General features: G+C 41.0%; 2 protein-coding genes across 2 annotated transcripts; both read left to right on the top strand.

Moving 5' to 3' along the window:
- The first annotated feature begins 260 nt into the window (after positions 1-260).
- LOC112227165 (regulator of G-protein signaling 8) lies at positions 261-5,075 on the top strand. The gene is made up of 5 exons (XM_024392036.2): positions 261-574; positions 1,938-2,036; positions 2,449-2,510; positions 3,125-3,291; positions 4,393-5,075. The coding sequence occupies exons 1-5, from the start codon at positions 453-455 to the stop codon at positions 4,651-4,653; spliced, it is 711 nt and encodes a 236-aa protein (XP_024247804.1). The 5' UTR covers positions 261-452; the 3' UTR covers positions 4,654-5,075.
- A 3,735-nt stretch (positions 5,076-8,810) lies between these two features.
- On the top strand, positions 8,811-12,320 carry LOC112227177 (regulator of G-protein signaling 21-like). Its single transcript, XM_024392048.2, has 4 exons — positions 8,811-8,871; positions 9,184-9,263; positions 9,552-9,718; positions 10,657-12,320. The coding sequence occupies exons 1-4, from the start codon at positions 8,861-8,863 to the stop codon at positions 10,825-10,827; spliced, it is 429 nt and encodes a 142-aa protein (XP_024247816.1). The 5' UTR covers positions 8,811-8,860; the 3' UTR covers positions 10,828-12,320.
- Positions 12,321-16,091: the final 3,771 nt, after the last annotated feature.

The raw sequence follows: 16,091 nt of genomic DNA, 5'->3' as shown, positions 1-16,091 counted from the left end.
TTGTTTTTTTATGATGCAACACTGTTAATTTGAGCAGTTTACAGACACATGGCCTGATATGACATCTACAGTATATTGTGTGACAACATAATCAGAGTACCACAATCAGTCACTGTTAGATCATGCATTGTCAGACAACTACCCAGATATCTGGGGTGGTCATAACAGTGACAGGGTTTATCTGCTAATAGGAAGCTATTGTATTCTGTAAAGTTCATAGTTGCTCGGTTTAAAGCAGGATGTTGAGCGTGGGGGGGATTTTCTCTGTCACTGATGATGCGGTAAACTGAGTAGTTTACCTAGGTCAGGAAGTAGCGTGGAAGGTACTGGGGAAATGTTTGGGCTATGTTGTAGCTTTAAAAAGAGATGTGGGACAAACCATAGGGTTGAAGGAGCACTAAGAACTGATTGTGCTCTGCTTTCATATATGCTAAAGTTAGAAGGAAGCTAGAATGGAAACACTTGTTTTTCTGTTTCCTCAATTGAACTTTTTTGCCCCAAAAGAGGAAGCATATTTCAAAATGCTCTGTCCTGAGGACTTGTTGGCACCGAGAATGAAAGCTAGTAATTTCAGGTAGGTAATTTTTTTTCTCACTTGAAATCTTCTGATCCTTTTTATTTTATTGAAAGCAGCAATTGATTTTTTGTGTCTTTGAACAATTCTATGAAGCTTCTAAGTCCTTCTTTCATTACATTTTGTAAGAATGCCACTTCCTATATTTGCATTGCGCAACGAGAATTGGAGAAAGACAGACAAAGTATACCTTTAATATGAATATGCAATCTGATATTTTGACCTCCACTCTTTAAGTGTGACTTATTCTTCCACTCTTTAAGTGTTGCTGTCAACTTCATGATGTAAAGGGTTGGCCATAGCACCATGCTTGACTTGTTTCTACAGAGACTGTACATGTGTACCTGAAAGCCATTTCCATGACCTCAAATAGCTGGAGATGAGAAAACAAACATTTCTTCATTAAGGTGACGCCTTAGAATGAACAGTTCTGAGTTATGTACCTTGGTTCATTTTATTTGCGTCAGAGTATTTGCCAAGACAACTGGAGCCTTTACAGTAGGCGTTAATGAGTCATTTGTAGCTGTCTCAGTTTGTAGCTGTCTCTTGTTGATACTTTTGATGTAGAACAGTGAGGCAAATGAAATGACTCTACGCGATGGGGGTAAATTGTGACACTGTTAAATCCGTCTATGAACTATTCAAACAGTTGAATAATACAACCTAGAAAGGAATTAGAGACAGGGAAATAGAAGTTGTTGTGAATGATAGTTTCACGACACAGTTTCAGTTGCTGTCGCCGTGAATTCCTGTCTATACAAATTCTCTTGAAAGTGCTGCTCTTCCTGTGGCTGTCTGAGTTGAGGTGCAGAAGTACATTTCCCCTTGGTTTTTGCCTTTGTTCTGTGTTTCTGGACATTATTTGGTGGTTGGTTTCTAGTTTCAGAATGTTGGTTAGCTCACTGATGCCATCTTGCTTTGCTAGTATTCTCAAGGGCAATCCATAAATGAGATGCCACTGCTGCCTTCAGGGAAACACTGCATGATCTGTTGACCTTTATGTCATGTGACTTAAGGTGAAAAGAAAGAACAGGGACTATTTTTTTCAGTTGTCATGTGAACATCCATGTTAAAGGTCCTCAGCACGAGTAACAAAATGTCTGGTTCACTCCTCTGTTGTTGTGATTCTGTAGCCTGGTTCCCATTCACTGTATGTTGGTGGCGTCTTGTCGACTCAAACAGTGTTTGGCGTGACAATAACCGTAGGAGTTGGCAAGACAGCACAAACAGATCTGGGACCAGGCTAGGGATTTTGTGCATTATGATTCAACAGCTGTGGAATAACCCGGAAAGTACTATCATTATGTACAGTTACAGTATGTGTCTTCTGAGAGTCACCAGTGTTCATTCCTTCTGGTTGCAGATTGAAAGACAAGAAGAGCCGACTGAGCCTTCTGCTGACCAAGTCAGGCTCCCATGAAAACATCAGTCCAGAAAAAAAGACAGCCACCACCAACAACAAGTAAGACATCAGTCAAGTATAAAGGCAAAGCAATGGAAAGAGATTGCCCCACAGAATAACCTAACATGTTTAATTGCCCCAGATGCCCATTTTGTATTGAAGAGCATTTTCAATTGTAAAGGTATATTTCACATGTTTAGATAATTGTTACCTTACCTTGAAAGCAGCATCGCCCAAATACTACTTCAAGGAAACGAATATGAAACTAAATATGAAATTTAGCTGAATTATCCCTTTAAATTCGTGCAATATGCAGTTACTTTTCCTCAATCCAAATACAAGAGGGAAACAACGGGATCTAAACATGGCCCACCGTCAGCTTTCAAAAGGATCAAACCGAAAGATATATAAACAAATGAATGCAGCATCATTAGCAGAGGACTTAAATTATATCTCTGACTGTTTTCTTCAGCATCTCACCAGAGGCAGCATTGAGATGGAGGGACTCCTTTGAAGATCTGATCAGACATTCAGGTTAGATGGAAGTCAGCGATATCTCATTTATTCACAAATTGCGAGTCTAAACCATTTTTGTTCAAAGCACAACTTTAATGGGAAGAAACAGTGTCTTTTGGGAAATTAAAGGTTAGAGAAGAACAATGGAATTTGACTAGATGTTTTCAGTGTTTGGTAAGATGTTCAAACCTGTCTAACTTCCTGATATGTCTATTGAAGAGTGTTTTCTTACAGCTATAAATCATTTTGGTCTAGAGTGTCACAGAGATCAGTGGTTGAATGTTTAATATTATCTTTCCCACTTTTCATTGAGAGTAGGTTTGGAATCTATAGAGCATGGGAATTTATATTATGAATATGAATAAACAATAAACAAATGAAATATAAATAATAAATAATAAACAAGTAGCCTAAACAAATATAAGGCATGTCTTTCAGTGAATATAGTCTGGAATTCAATCAATCGGGTGCTTACACAGTAACACGTCTACAGCATTAGCCTCAAGTGGGCACAATGCAGATCCCTTTGTGGCCATTACTCTGGTAACAGTACATGCTAATTTTCTTTCACATAGACCTCCTCGTTGAATCCAATAGATCATTAAAGAATATGTTCTTCTCCCCCGATGCAGACGGAGTGGAGTCGTTCTCTCAGTTCCTCAGGACAGAGTTCAGTGAGGAGAACATTGAGTTCTGGTTGGCCTGTGAGGAGTACAAGACCATCGACTCGGAAATCCGGCTCATCTCCAAAGCCAAGCACATGTATTCTGTCTTCATTGAAGCCGAGGCCCCAAAAGAGGTATATATATATATATATATATATATATGCTCGAGAAATGAAACAAAATAGGCCTTGCTGGAGGATTTTTATCAGTGGCAATGGAAAAACTATGGGCCCTATCAATATAAATTCCCTGAAGCTGATGCTTGGTCAATGGGACTTATTAAACTATTCAAAGAAAGATACAACTTGATCTTCTTTGCACTTCTATGATCTTGATCTAGTTTGAAGAATGGCTGATTAGATGCATCAGCATTCACTGGTATACATACGGTGACCTTTATAAACTATGCACAGGAACTATGCAGAAGTTGCAATGAGTAAGATGCTAGAACAAGAGCCCTGAGAACCATGTGATTTAGAAATTGCTCTAATCCCCTAGTGAGACAGACATGACCATTGCAGAACCATGTGGTTTAGAGACTTTATACCCACAGGAAGCATTGGATGAAGACTGATGTGAACGTGTGGTCTTCTTTCTCTATGACTAGCAGCAACTGAACCAGTGATATAAACACCCACACACTTTCAGTTTGAGATCAAGACATTCGCTCAGTCAGATAATAAGCAAGCAGGACTTCAAAACCACACGCCTTTTCAGTCTGGTGTTCTATGTGCTGCAAGGACAGTGACATGTGAAGACTGAAAAGTGTCACATGGACACCACATTCTACTTATATGGAGGACTCTGAGTAAAGTCAATTCAAACCAATGCCTGAGGGAGGCTCTGAGTAAAGTCAACTCAAAACAGTGCCTCAGTGAGACTTGGGCCAGCCATAAACTGTAGCTCTTCACCTTCCACGACTGCATTTTGACCTCTCTTCCACTGACTGACCTGAAAGAAGTTCAACTTGCCAATAGAATGCATTTGGTACTAAACTGAGTGTAAAGTGACACATACTTTGGGCACACACTGGCCCAATCTCAAAATGTACCACTAGATCCGACGTCCTATGCGCTTGTAGAGATCAGAGTAGATTTGATTGGTTTAACCAATATAGTGAAACTTCCACCTAGCCAATCAGAAGGAAAGGTGGTGCTATTACCATATCACCATATCTAAGGGTTGATTAGCCACATCCACTCAACATACTCATAATAGTGTCACTTGTCTTGTAGGTCAACATCGACTATGCCTCCAAGGTGGCCATCCAGAAGACCATGGCTTCGCCGACGAATACCTGCTTCGATGCGGCGCAGAGCAAAGTCTACAGCCTGATGAAAAAAGACTGCTACCCAAGGTTCCTCACGTCAGACATCTACCTGCACCTCACCAAGAGAAAAGGCCCTGGGACCACCATGTACCGCCGGAGGTCACGGTCCTGTGTTTTCAATGAGCCGCGAGGGGAGGCCACCAGCGACTCCTCTGACTGGTTGTAGCATCGTAAGCCGAGAGTAGCACAATACACACACTCACACACACAGACACACACACAGACACACACACACACACACACACACACACAGACACACACGCACCCTTCCAAATTCCCTTGCAGTGCAATGCCTGTCGCTGACTAGTTGTGTGATTGTGGAAAGCTGTACCTTTTTAATGAGAGACTTTCTGAAGAGATTTGACTTTACAGCTATCAATTAAAATGTTCCCCATCTAGACAGCAAACATGAACAGACTGTGTAAGAATACTAATATGCAATATTCATCTTGTTTACCGTTAAATGTCTTGCCACTGCTTGTATTAATTCAATAATTTATTATAATAATATGTTATGTTGGCTTTTAGTTGTAAATTGTATATATTGTCTGGAGAGTAATTATTGGAATAAACAACATATAATATAAATGTTTTAAATTTTTAAATTTATTTTTTTACAAACGGTTCAATCATGTCAAAAGAGACAAACGTAATGGTAGTGCATTACACAGTCAGAAGGGTTGATAGAAGGATCTGGAAGGATCCCAGATCACTGAAACATTTATAGACCTCACCAAGCAAGTGAGTAACCACTCTAGGATTGGAATTATTCACGTCATTGGTATGCATACAGTATTCCTTCCAAAGACAAATATGTAATCATTCCAAGCTTGCCAGTGATCCAACTGAGTCTATGGCAGCGTTCCAAATTACACCCTATTTCATATATAGTGCACTACGTAGGGTTCTGGTCAAAAGTAGTGCACTTTGTAGGGAACAGAGTATCGTTTGGCACACAACCTTTCCCTTTCAAATGTGTATGCGGTGGGAGGAAGCGTACGCATAATTCACCTAGTCCCTGGGTTTAGTGGGCTTATTCTCTGTCATTAACACATGTCAGGGTCTCCTTTAGCCTTAGGAGCAATACAGTCGTATCATGCTGAGTTACTGTCATTCCAGTATGACCAGAATGCCTTATAAAATAATATCTTTATGCATGCATGTAAAGGGCGTTGGAATGCATAATGCTCTGACTTGTATTCATTGAAATGGTGGAAAAAAATAAGAACTGAATAGAATAAAATAAAATAAAATGTGTATTGAAAGATGTGTTATAAAAGTATCGTTTCAGCCAGTAGTTTTAAAAGTAACATTCACGGGCCAAAACAGGTCCCCCAAAAGTGTGCACTACGTAGTGTTCTGGTCAAAAGTGTGCACTACGTAGGGTTCTGGTCAAAAGTGTGCACTACATAGGGTTCTGGTCAAAAGTGTGCACTACGTAGGGTTCTGGTCAAAAGTGTGCACTACATAGGGTTCTGGTCAAAAGTGTGCACTACGTAGGGTTCTGGTCAAAAGTGTGCACTACATAGGGTTCTGGTCAAAAGTGTGCACTACGTAGGGTTCTGGTCAAAAGTGTGCACTACGTAGGGTTCTGGTCAAAAGTGTGCACTACGTAGGGTTCTGGTCAAAAGTGTGCACTACGTCATTAATTCCCTATGATATGTTACGTCCTGCAAAAAAACATGTGATTAACTTGTGATTAACTTGTTTTCCTTCCTGTAGGAGTTAAATGACGTCCAGGACCGACTCCATGGCATCTTCACCAAGGAAGTTTGGTCAGTCTGTTTAAAAAACTGCATTGCCTGAACATTAAAAAATCAAGGACTATTATTAGTCAAAATTCCTAGACAGTTCACAACAATGTTGAATCCTCCGAATAGAGAAATCAATAAGCGCAACACTTGACTTGCCTTAGGAAATAACGAGGTAACATCCCTAAGGCATACATATGCCCCTCAGACAAAAAAACCATGATAAAATATTTAGATCCAAGTAACATTGATTTAATACATGAATGCTAACCATGGCCTAGGTTTCCTTAACCCTCACTGATTCTAACCTATTTTTATTTCATTTAACAAGGCAAGTCAGTTAAGAACAAATTCTTATTTACAATGACGGCCTACCCCTGGCCAAACCATAACCCAGACGACACTGGGCCAATTGTGCGCCGCCCTATGGGACTCCCAATCACGGCCGGTTGTGATACAGCCTGGATTTAAACCAGGGACTGTAGTGACACCTCCAGCACTGAGATGCAGTGCTTTAGACTGCTGTGCCACTCGGGACTGTGACACTATGACTGACTTATAGTGGAAGAGGCATACAGTGCCAGGAGTGGATGAAGACGGACACTGTAGGATTCAAATCCTTTACTTGACTTTTTTTAAATAGACATTCATATTTCTTTCACACAGACAGACGGGCAGGCATTGTTGCAGCACATTGGGAAAATAAACTTGGTTTATTTGCAGGCTGCTCAAGGGGCCGACAAGGACACACAGCGCCTCACTGTGGCTTAGTAGAGAAGGCTCCCTAACCACAGTGTGGGACAGGAGTATTTCTTGGGCAAAAACTCTTGGCCCTTGTTATGATTCATGATTAGGGCCTGGAGTTTTACCTGACCGTGTGATCTGCTTATGAGGGAAAACTCCTGGTGCTAGGTATGGCAGCTAGGTGATATGGTGTTGGAAGAGGAAGACACTGGTATAAGTGTAACACCTGTACATTATTGGTATAATAAACATTTCACAATGTCATATCTACATGGAAGCTATTTCTGTTTTTGTGTGGGATGCTTTCAAAGCCAACTATTTTGGCTTAACTTCAATGAGAAACATCCAGCTATGTATTGTTAGGAGGCATAGTATCTACCCACCTAAATAAATAACAACCACAGAATTAACCAGCTATGTATTGTTAGGAGGCATAGTATCTACCCACCTAAATAAATAACAACCACAGAATAAACCAGCTATGTATTGTTAGGAGGCATAGTATCTACCCACCTAAATAAATAACAACCAAATCAGCAATAAACATTGTCTCAGAGTCTGAAGTGCACCGATGACAACACTTCTAAGCACTGTGCGAGACAGGCACCTCTTTTGAAAATCAAATGTCCTAGTCTTGGTTTGTCCACACGGATGCAAATCGGGATCGCTGTGGTGTTTTCCATCACCTGGTGAGATTTACATTCCTGGTTTTGTTTTGGAAGCACATTAGGTCTTGGGTTGGATGACAATATGGGGGTCAGGATAGCGACTCAGGCAGCACTGTCCTTGTACACCATGAAGACTGCCTTCATATACCATGACACACCATCGTTTATCTTCATTAGACAATACATCACGTGTCTGACACACATGGGGTTGGGTTTCCTATAGGCAGAAAGGGTATACCTTGCACTGATTGCAACTGTTGATGACCTTTGACCCTGCATCTCCACCAGATGTTAAATACTTAGCACCACTCAAAAGCACACAAATCATCCAGTAACTCCAATGTACATGCTCTGATTCGCACAAAAGCCAATGAAGCCTAGTTGTATTGTAGAGTTAGATTTGGCAGACATATATCATATGCAGTATGCACAGAGTGCAGCCCAGTGCATAGCATACCATATTGTTGTCCATGTGTCCTTGAGATGAATGTGATAGTCCACAACGGATATGCAAATCCAGTGTAATACACAGGACGCAGGGCATTTCCCTTTATGCTCTATTCGTTTACGGCCAGGCTCCCGTCGACTGGATTCATCAGCCAGGTCGCAGTTGTAAATGACAACTTGTTCTCAACTAGCCTACCTGGTTAAATAAAGGTGAAATAAAGGTTAAATAAAGGTTAAATAAAGGAGAAATAAAATATATGTATTGGGGAACCCTGCACTGGCTGACTATTCTTCTGTAATAATATATAGCCATGTATGTTTATTTTATGAATCTTGTTTTAACTGCCTATGGATGACTATCTAAAAGAGATTTTGGTAGCACTTTGTTTTACTGTGCAGTATTTATCCACTGAGAAATAATGTGGTGAAACGGTTCATTGTACACTCTTTTGACATTAGGGTTGTATTAGGATTATGTACTCTGCCTTTCATCCTCATATCTATAAATGATATTGAGGTGGACAGGATATAACAGAAGGCATGAGGGCCACTCCTTGAATCACAGGTGTATACTCTCTCACCAAATATTTATATATATACCCTCTCTCCAAACATCACCTTTGCATACTGATTTTCATATGTTCCAAGGGGAGCCTTGTTTAGATCAGTCCATGCAACTTAACTCCTTCACCTCAAAACAATCCCAATCTCAGCTTCACACTGGCAGGAACTATTTTCTCTCTCCCAGACAGACAACGCAGCCATGGCAATAAAGTGAGTTTCTTTATGTCTGATTCTGTAAATTAATGACTCCATTTTTCAACGTAAATTACAACTTGCTACAGAAATGTGAAGTGTCGTATGTCCATTTTGGGATTTAAGTCGATATAAATATATAATGTATTGGATGACAGGTCATTTGAATTTTTTGGGATGCTCTGTTGACTGGACAAAAAAAAAAAAACGAATTGATGAAAACGATATTAATCTATTTTCTTTCCAGGTGTGAGGTAGATTTGATATTGTGTTTTGAGAACCACTGATTACTGCGCTAGTGATGGATATCAACACTCTTTTCAAGGGTAGATTTTGTTGCTTTCCCAAGGACCCGCTTGAAGAGGCTGAGACTTGGGGAGAGTCTGTGGACAAACTCCTGGGTTGTAAACGTGAGGACGAAGTTATAACTTTTTACTATATTGCCTGTCTGAAAGGCATCACCAAGCCTGCTAAACGAGTTACGGAGGATATCGGATATAGGAAATTATTATTGTCTGTTACCAGTAACTATATGTATCAAGTTAGTATTACTGCCAGTAGCTAAAATGTATCAAGTTAGTATTACTGACTTTATCAGAACTCATGTTCATATACTTTATAACAATAACAAACAATGAGAAATTCCTATTTCCAATAAATCTTACATTTTTCCTTTTCATATTCCTCCCTATTTCCAGCCGGGCAGGCGGCTTTCCGAGAATTCCTTAAATCAGAGTATAGTGAGGAGAATATTCTGTTTTGGCTGGCCTGTGAGGAGTACAAGAACATCACGTCTCTTCCAGAGATGATCTCATCTGCAAACAGGATCTACTCAGAGTTTGTGGAATGTGAAGCACCGAGACAGGTAAGTAACCATCTGGGACTATGTATCATGGTGCTGAACAGGATTGGGGAGGAACTGATTACATGTAATTGGTTACATGTAATCTGATTACAAAGAAACTGTAACTGTAATCAGTCATGTGACCTGCGAAAATATTGTAATCGGGTTACAGATACTTTTGGAAAACTAGATGATTACTTCTTGGATTACTTTTAAATTCAGGAAGGATGTTGCAAAGAAAAAAATATACATTATGACACATTTCCGTTTTCTCAATGACATTCAATTCAGTGTTGAAAAAAGATGCAAGTTTAAGTTTGATCCACCTGAGCGAGTCTGACCACAAGTCAGAGACGACTATGATGACACACCAAATGCTTTTGATGGATCATTTATGTCTTCCTCTAATGCCTCTTAAGGGGAAAGTAATCCAAAAGTAACTGGAAAATAATATGATTACGTTACTGAGTTTTGGATAATACAAAAGTGGCATTACTGATTACAATTTTGGACAGGTAACGAGTAACTGTAACAGATTACATTTAGAAAGTAACCTACCCAGGACTGATTCTGAACTAGGATCAGTTTATCCTTTTAGATCATAATGAATAAGATGAAATGGGCCATGAGAGAACTGATCCTAGATCAGCACTCCTACTCTGACATGCTTGACACATATGTTATCACAATCTGGTAAAACAGTATAAAACTCCACATTTCAACACTATTTGATATAACAAACTTCTCTGAAAATTAACACATTTCTTAAAGAACCTGGTTGGATCTACACCTGGTAATGCTTTTCATTGCGCATATGCAGAGATTTATTACAGAGATATTTAATCGGTATGAGCTGTGTAGTCAGTAGACATAAGATCTAGATAAATCTAGAAATCAAAATAATGAAAAAAGAAAGACCAAAGAAATGCATATTACTGTACATTGTGTCTTGTTTAAAGATCAATATTGATTGTGGGACCAGAGAAAATATCACCAAGAACATCTCTCAGCCGAGCCTGACCTCTTTCGACACGGCACAGAAGTTGATCTACAGTCTGATGGCCAGGGATTGTTACCCACGATTCCTCAAGTCAGACGTCTACCAGGATATGCTGAGGGGAGCAAGGTGACTCTCTCAAACGACAAACAATCTAAAAGTGTTTCTCAACCTTTTATGTACCACAGATTGGCAAGATATATATAGTCCCTCCATCCATGGAGGACCACTTAGATTAAAGGGGTAGTTCACTTTTTGGAGGTGTTATCTTATTTTCAATTGACCTAGGGTTTGTTACCTGGGATGTAGTTTAGCGATGTCCAGAATATCCTGGCTAGAACGTTTTAACCTTTTACGGCAGTGGGCTAAATCAGGGTCACACGGAGTGACTCTTGGTGGTCTTAAACAAATCTACTTTGAAACAAAAGTATACGACACACACATGGTTATGGGCTTACAAAAAATAAGACACATGCAACATGTCAGATATAGAGTTGAAATGTATTCAGTTTTGAGTTTGTATCCCAATATTACAGTTTATATACATCACAGAAGACTGAAATATAACAAAACTGAAATACCAGATTTTTTGTTGGGCTTTTTTAATCATCTTTATTAATGATGAAATGATTAAATATATGAATAACATTCCACCCATGAGGCCAAAGAAAGAGCTTTTGGTCATTGACTGCAGGAAAAGGCTACATGTAGCAATGCAAGTGGAAACGTATTGTATCATAGTGATGCAAAATAGTGAACTATCCCTTTAATGTGTGGCAATCCTTAATTGAAATAACAAAGTGGGAAACCTCACCTCTGTTTTGGTAAAAAGCTGAGAAATGGGCCTGAAGAAATGTAACAACATTCACAACATTGGAGTAAAATAAGCTAATATTTGGGGTTCTGATGGGTTTTGGCAGTTGAACTATACTCGTGAGTTATATTTGTCAAGACTCAATGGGTACATATCATTAATCTATACCCCCACAAATGGATTTCGCAACTGCAGATTGCCCCATTAAAACTAGCACTTGAGAACAGACTAAATGGCTGTCAGCTAACCGTCTAACCAGAAATCATCTAACTGGTCCAGAGGTTGAGAAACACTACTCTAAAACATGAAGCATAAACTGGTTGGTTCCAGCCCTGAATGCTGATTGTCTGACAGCTGTGGTATATCAGACCGTATAGCACGGGTATGATAAAACATTTATTTTTACTGCTATAATTACGTAGGTAACCAGTTTATAATAGCAATAAGGCACCTCGGGGGTTTGTGGTATATGGCCAATATACCACGGCTATAAGCTGATTTCAGAGATAGCTTTTCTTAAACTTGTGACTACATTTCATGGGTTGATTCCATTCTCACTTAAAATAGAAGAGGAATTACTGTATATATTATAATGTGTGAAATGTTGTTGTATTTCACTGTTAGAGACTAAAGTTGCTGTTAGAGACTAAAAGTTACCCCTTTTGACCATAAATTAAATGACAAAATAAGCTCTTAATTTGTATCAATAGTATTATCACTTTTGTAATTTTATGTAATCAGATACTGTCTCAAATTGAAACTGTCTCAAAATTATCTGAATGAATCAAGCATTATACTCAAAATAAAATAAACTATGCAAATGAATAAACTATCCAAACTCCTGTCCTTCTGTGTGGAGAGATAGGTGCAATAGGTGTACTGACCACTGCAATACAATGTGATATTCAGGCTTTTAAAGTTCCCAGTCAACCAGGGAGACAAAGAGAAGGCCTTTTCTTTCACAATGTATCGCTATCATTTTGAATTTGATGCAAAACATCCCAATTGTTTTGATTGACCATGATTTGTGGTCCGATTAACTTCCCTTCTCCTGGAGAGAGCACACATTCACTCCCCATCGAGGATAAATATGAATGGAAATAAGAAATATGATGCAAACTCCCTCTTGCCCGAGCTGGCATCAATCCAATACTTCAAAATCCATGAGGGGGGCGTGAGCAAGTCGACACACTTCAAGAATCCAGGCTGTATCACAACTGGCCGTGATGGGAGTCCCATAGGGCTGTATCACAACTGGCCGTGATGGGAGTCCCATAGGGCGGCGCACAACTAGCCGTGATGGGAGTCCCATAGGGCTGTATCACAACTGGCCGTGATGGGACTCCCATAGGGTTGTATCACAACTGGCCGTGATGGGAGTCCCATAGGGCTGTATCACAACTGGCCGTGATGGGAGTCCCATAGGGCTGTATCACAACTGGCCGTGATGGGAGTCTCATAGGGCCGCGTACAACTGGCCGTGATGGGAGTCCCATAGGGCTGTATCACAACTGGTCGTGATGGGAGTCTCATAGGGCTGCGCACAACTGGCCGTGATGGGAGTCTCATAGGGCTGTATCACAACTGGCCGTGATGGGAGTCTCATAGGGCGGCGCACAACTGGCCGTGATGGGAGTCTCATAGGGCTGTATCACAACTGGTCGTGATGGGAGTCCCATAGGGCTGTATCACAACTGGTCGTGATGGGAGTCTCATAGGGCTGTATCACAACTGGCCGTGATGGGAGTCCCATAGGGCCGCGCACAACTGGCCGTGATGGGAGTCTCATAGGGCTGCGCACAACTGGCCGTGATGGGAGTCTCATAGGGCTGTATCACAACTGGCCGTGATGGGAGTCTCATAGGGCGGCGCACAACTGGCCGTGATGGGAGTCTCATAGGGCTGTATCACAACTGGTCGTGATGGGAGTCCCATAGGGCTGTATCACAACTGGTCGTGATGGGAGTCTCATAGGGCTGTATCACAACTGGCCGTGATGGGAGTCCCATAGGGCTGCGCACAACTGGCCGTGATGGGAGTCTCATAGGGCCGCGCACAACTGGCCGTGATGGGAGTCCCATAGGGCTGTATCACAACTGGCCGTGATGGGAGTCTCAGTCTCATAGGGCCCATAGGGCTGTATCACAACTGGCCGTGATGGGAGTCCCATAGGCCGGATGGGAGTCTCATAGGGCCGCGCACAACTGGCCGTGATGGGAGTCTCACACAACTGGCCGTGATGGGAGTCTCATAGGGCTGTATCACAACTGGCCGTGATGGGAGTCTCATAGGGCGGCGCACAACTGGCATGGGAGTCTCATAGGGCTGTATCACAACTGGTCGTGATGGGAGTCCCATAGGGCTGTATCACAACTGGTCGTGATGGGAGTCTCATAGGGCTGTATCACAACTGGCCGTGATGGGAGTCCCATCATAGGGAGTCTCATAGGGCGCGCACAACTGGTCATGATGGGAGTCCCATAGGGCTGTATCACAACTGGCCGTGATGGGAGTCTCATAGGGCTGTATCACAATTGGCCGTGATGGGAGTCTCATAGGGCCGCGCACAACTGGTCATGATGGGAGTCCCATAGGGCCACGCACAACTGGCCGTGATGGGAGTCTCATAGGGAGGCACACAATTGGCCCAGTGTCATCCGGGTTTGGCCGGTGTAGGCCGTAATTATAAATAAGATTTTGTTCTTAACTGACTTGCCTAGTTAAATAAATGTTCAATTAAAATTACAATTACATATTTTTTAATGGTTAGAAGGGTTTTGGAGGGATATGTTCCCTGAAGTGCGTGGAGGTTTCCAACTCCAGATGGCAGCAAAGCTCTCAAATTAACTTATACGTTATTGTAGTATGGAGGCTTTAACTTAGGAGAAACTTCCTCCTACAGTGAATGGTGTGTACATTTAGCACAGAAAACAGACGCTGCACAAGTTTCACATCGGCCGTTATGAACCACCACCATATTATGTTACAGACAACGTGTGGACATTTTTGGAGGAACTTTCTCATCATTGAAGGACAGTAAAACGAGAATACCTTTTTCAGATTTTCAAGACTGAACAAATAGAGCTTTAAACCACAGTGTTTAGATGCTCTGAAAAGTGAGTTTAATGTGCCTACTGGGGTCAAAGGTGCATTGCTGTGCGATGGCCTGATAGAGGCCCTTTGCATACTTTACGTAACCATGGTGAGGGCATGCAAAGTGAGCCTAGGTATACAGTACATGTTTCCCAGAATACACGTGGTTTCATAGAAAGTCTCCAATGTCTGTCGGGCTTGAATTCTATATTGGCCTCTTAAAATAGCTGAAAATAGCACACACATTTTCTTCATGAAATGTCCTTTTTCTAGTTACAGGGGGGTTTTTCTAGTACAGGGGGGTCTGTATCCCATAGGGCGGCGCACAATTGGCCCAGCCTTGTCTGGGTTAGGGTTTGGCCGGGGTAGGCCGTTGTTGTAAATAAAAAAAATAAAAAAAATATGTTGTTATCATGTACAAAATTCTAAATAATCCAATCTGAATGCTCTGTGTGGGCTGCAGTTAGCAGGTATGTTAGGAGGTATACAATACTGTCACAGTGCATTCAGTAGTCCGTTAGGTTTCAAAATAACGCACTGTACCTAATATGTCAATATGCCAATTCTATGTCATTGGAACATAGAACAATCCTATGTCATTGGAACATAGGATTGTTCTTTGTCATTGGAACATAGAACAATCCTATGTCATTGGAACATAGAACAATCCTATGTCATTGGAACATAGAACAATCCTATGTCATTGGAACATAGAACAATCCTATGTCATTGGAACATAGAACAATCCTATGTCAGTGGAACATAGAACAATCCTATGTCATTGGAACATAGAACAATCCTATTTCATTGGAACATAGAACAATCCTATGTCATTGGAACATAGAACAATCCTATGTCATTGGAACATAGAACAATCCTATGTCATTGGAACATAGAACAATCCTATGTCATTGGAACATAGAACAATCCTATGTCATTGGAACATAGAACAATCCTATGTCATTGGAACATAGAACAATCCTATGTCAGTGGAACATAGAACAATCCTATGTCAGTGGAACATAGACAATCCTATGTCAGTGGACTGACTATAGCTCATGTTGAATACACTGCCTCCCATATATTTAATTTATGGGATATTTTATTTATTTATTTTCAGGTCCTCATATGACATTACACATTTCAGTTGGCTGCGTAGGACAGAGGAAGTAGGTGGTTTGGTCAGTCACATGTGATCTGCCAACCGAAAGTGGGACGTTTTGTTCTGTTTGGTTTTTGAATGTTCAGGTTATTTTCAGAGGTGCTATGTAAACTACATGGCAGGGGTGGGGTTGAGTTGTGAACACCACAACTTCCTCTGGGTTTTCTCTGCTCTTATTTACCTCTGATGGTGGTAGACCTACTGTACAGTACAAATCTACAAGGTGTGCACACAAACACTCAGATGCACAGAGAGAAAGAGAGAGAGAGAGAGAGAGAGAGAGAGAGAGAGAGAGAGAGAGAGAGAGAGAGAGAGAGAGAGAGAGAGA

Source organism: Oncorhynchus tshawytscha, linkage group LG28, assembly GCF_018296145.1.
Source record: "Oncorhynchus tshawytscha isolate Ot180627B linkage group LG28, Otsh_v2.0, whole genome shotgun sequence".
Lineage (NCBI taxonomy): Eukaryota > Metazoa > Chordata > Actinopteri > Salmoniformes > Salmonidae > Oncorhynchus > Oncorhynchus tshawytscha.
The sequence above is the reverse complement of the archived record's forward strand: the minus strand, read 5'-3'. Positions and strand labels throughout refer to the sequence as shown.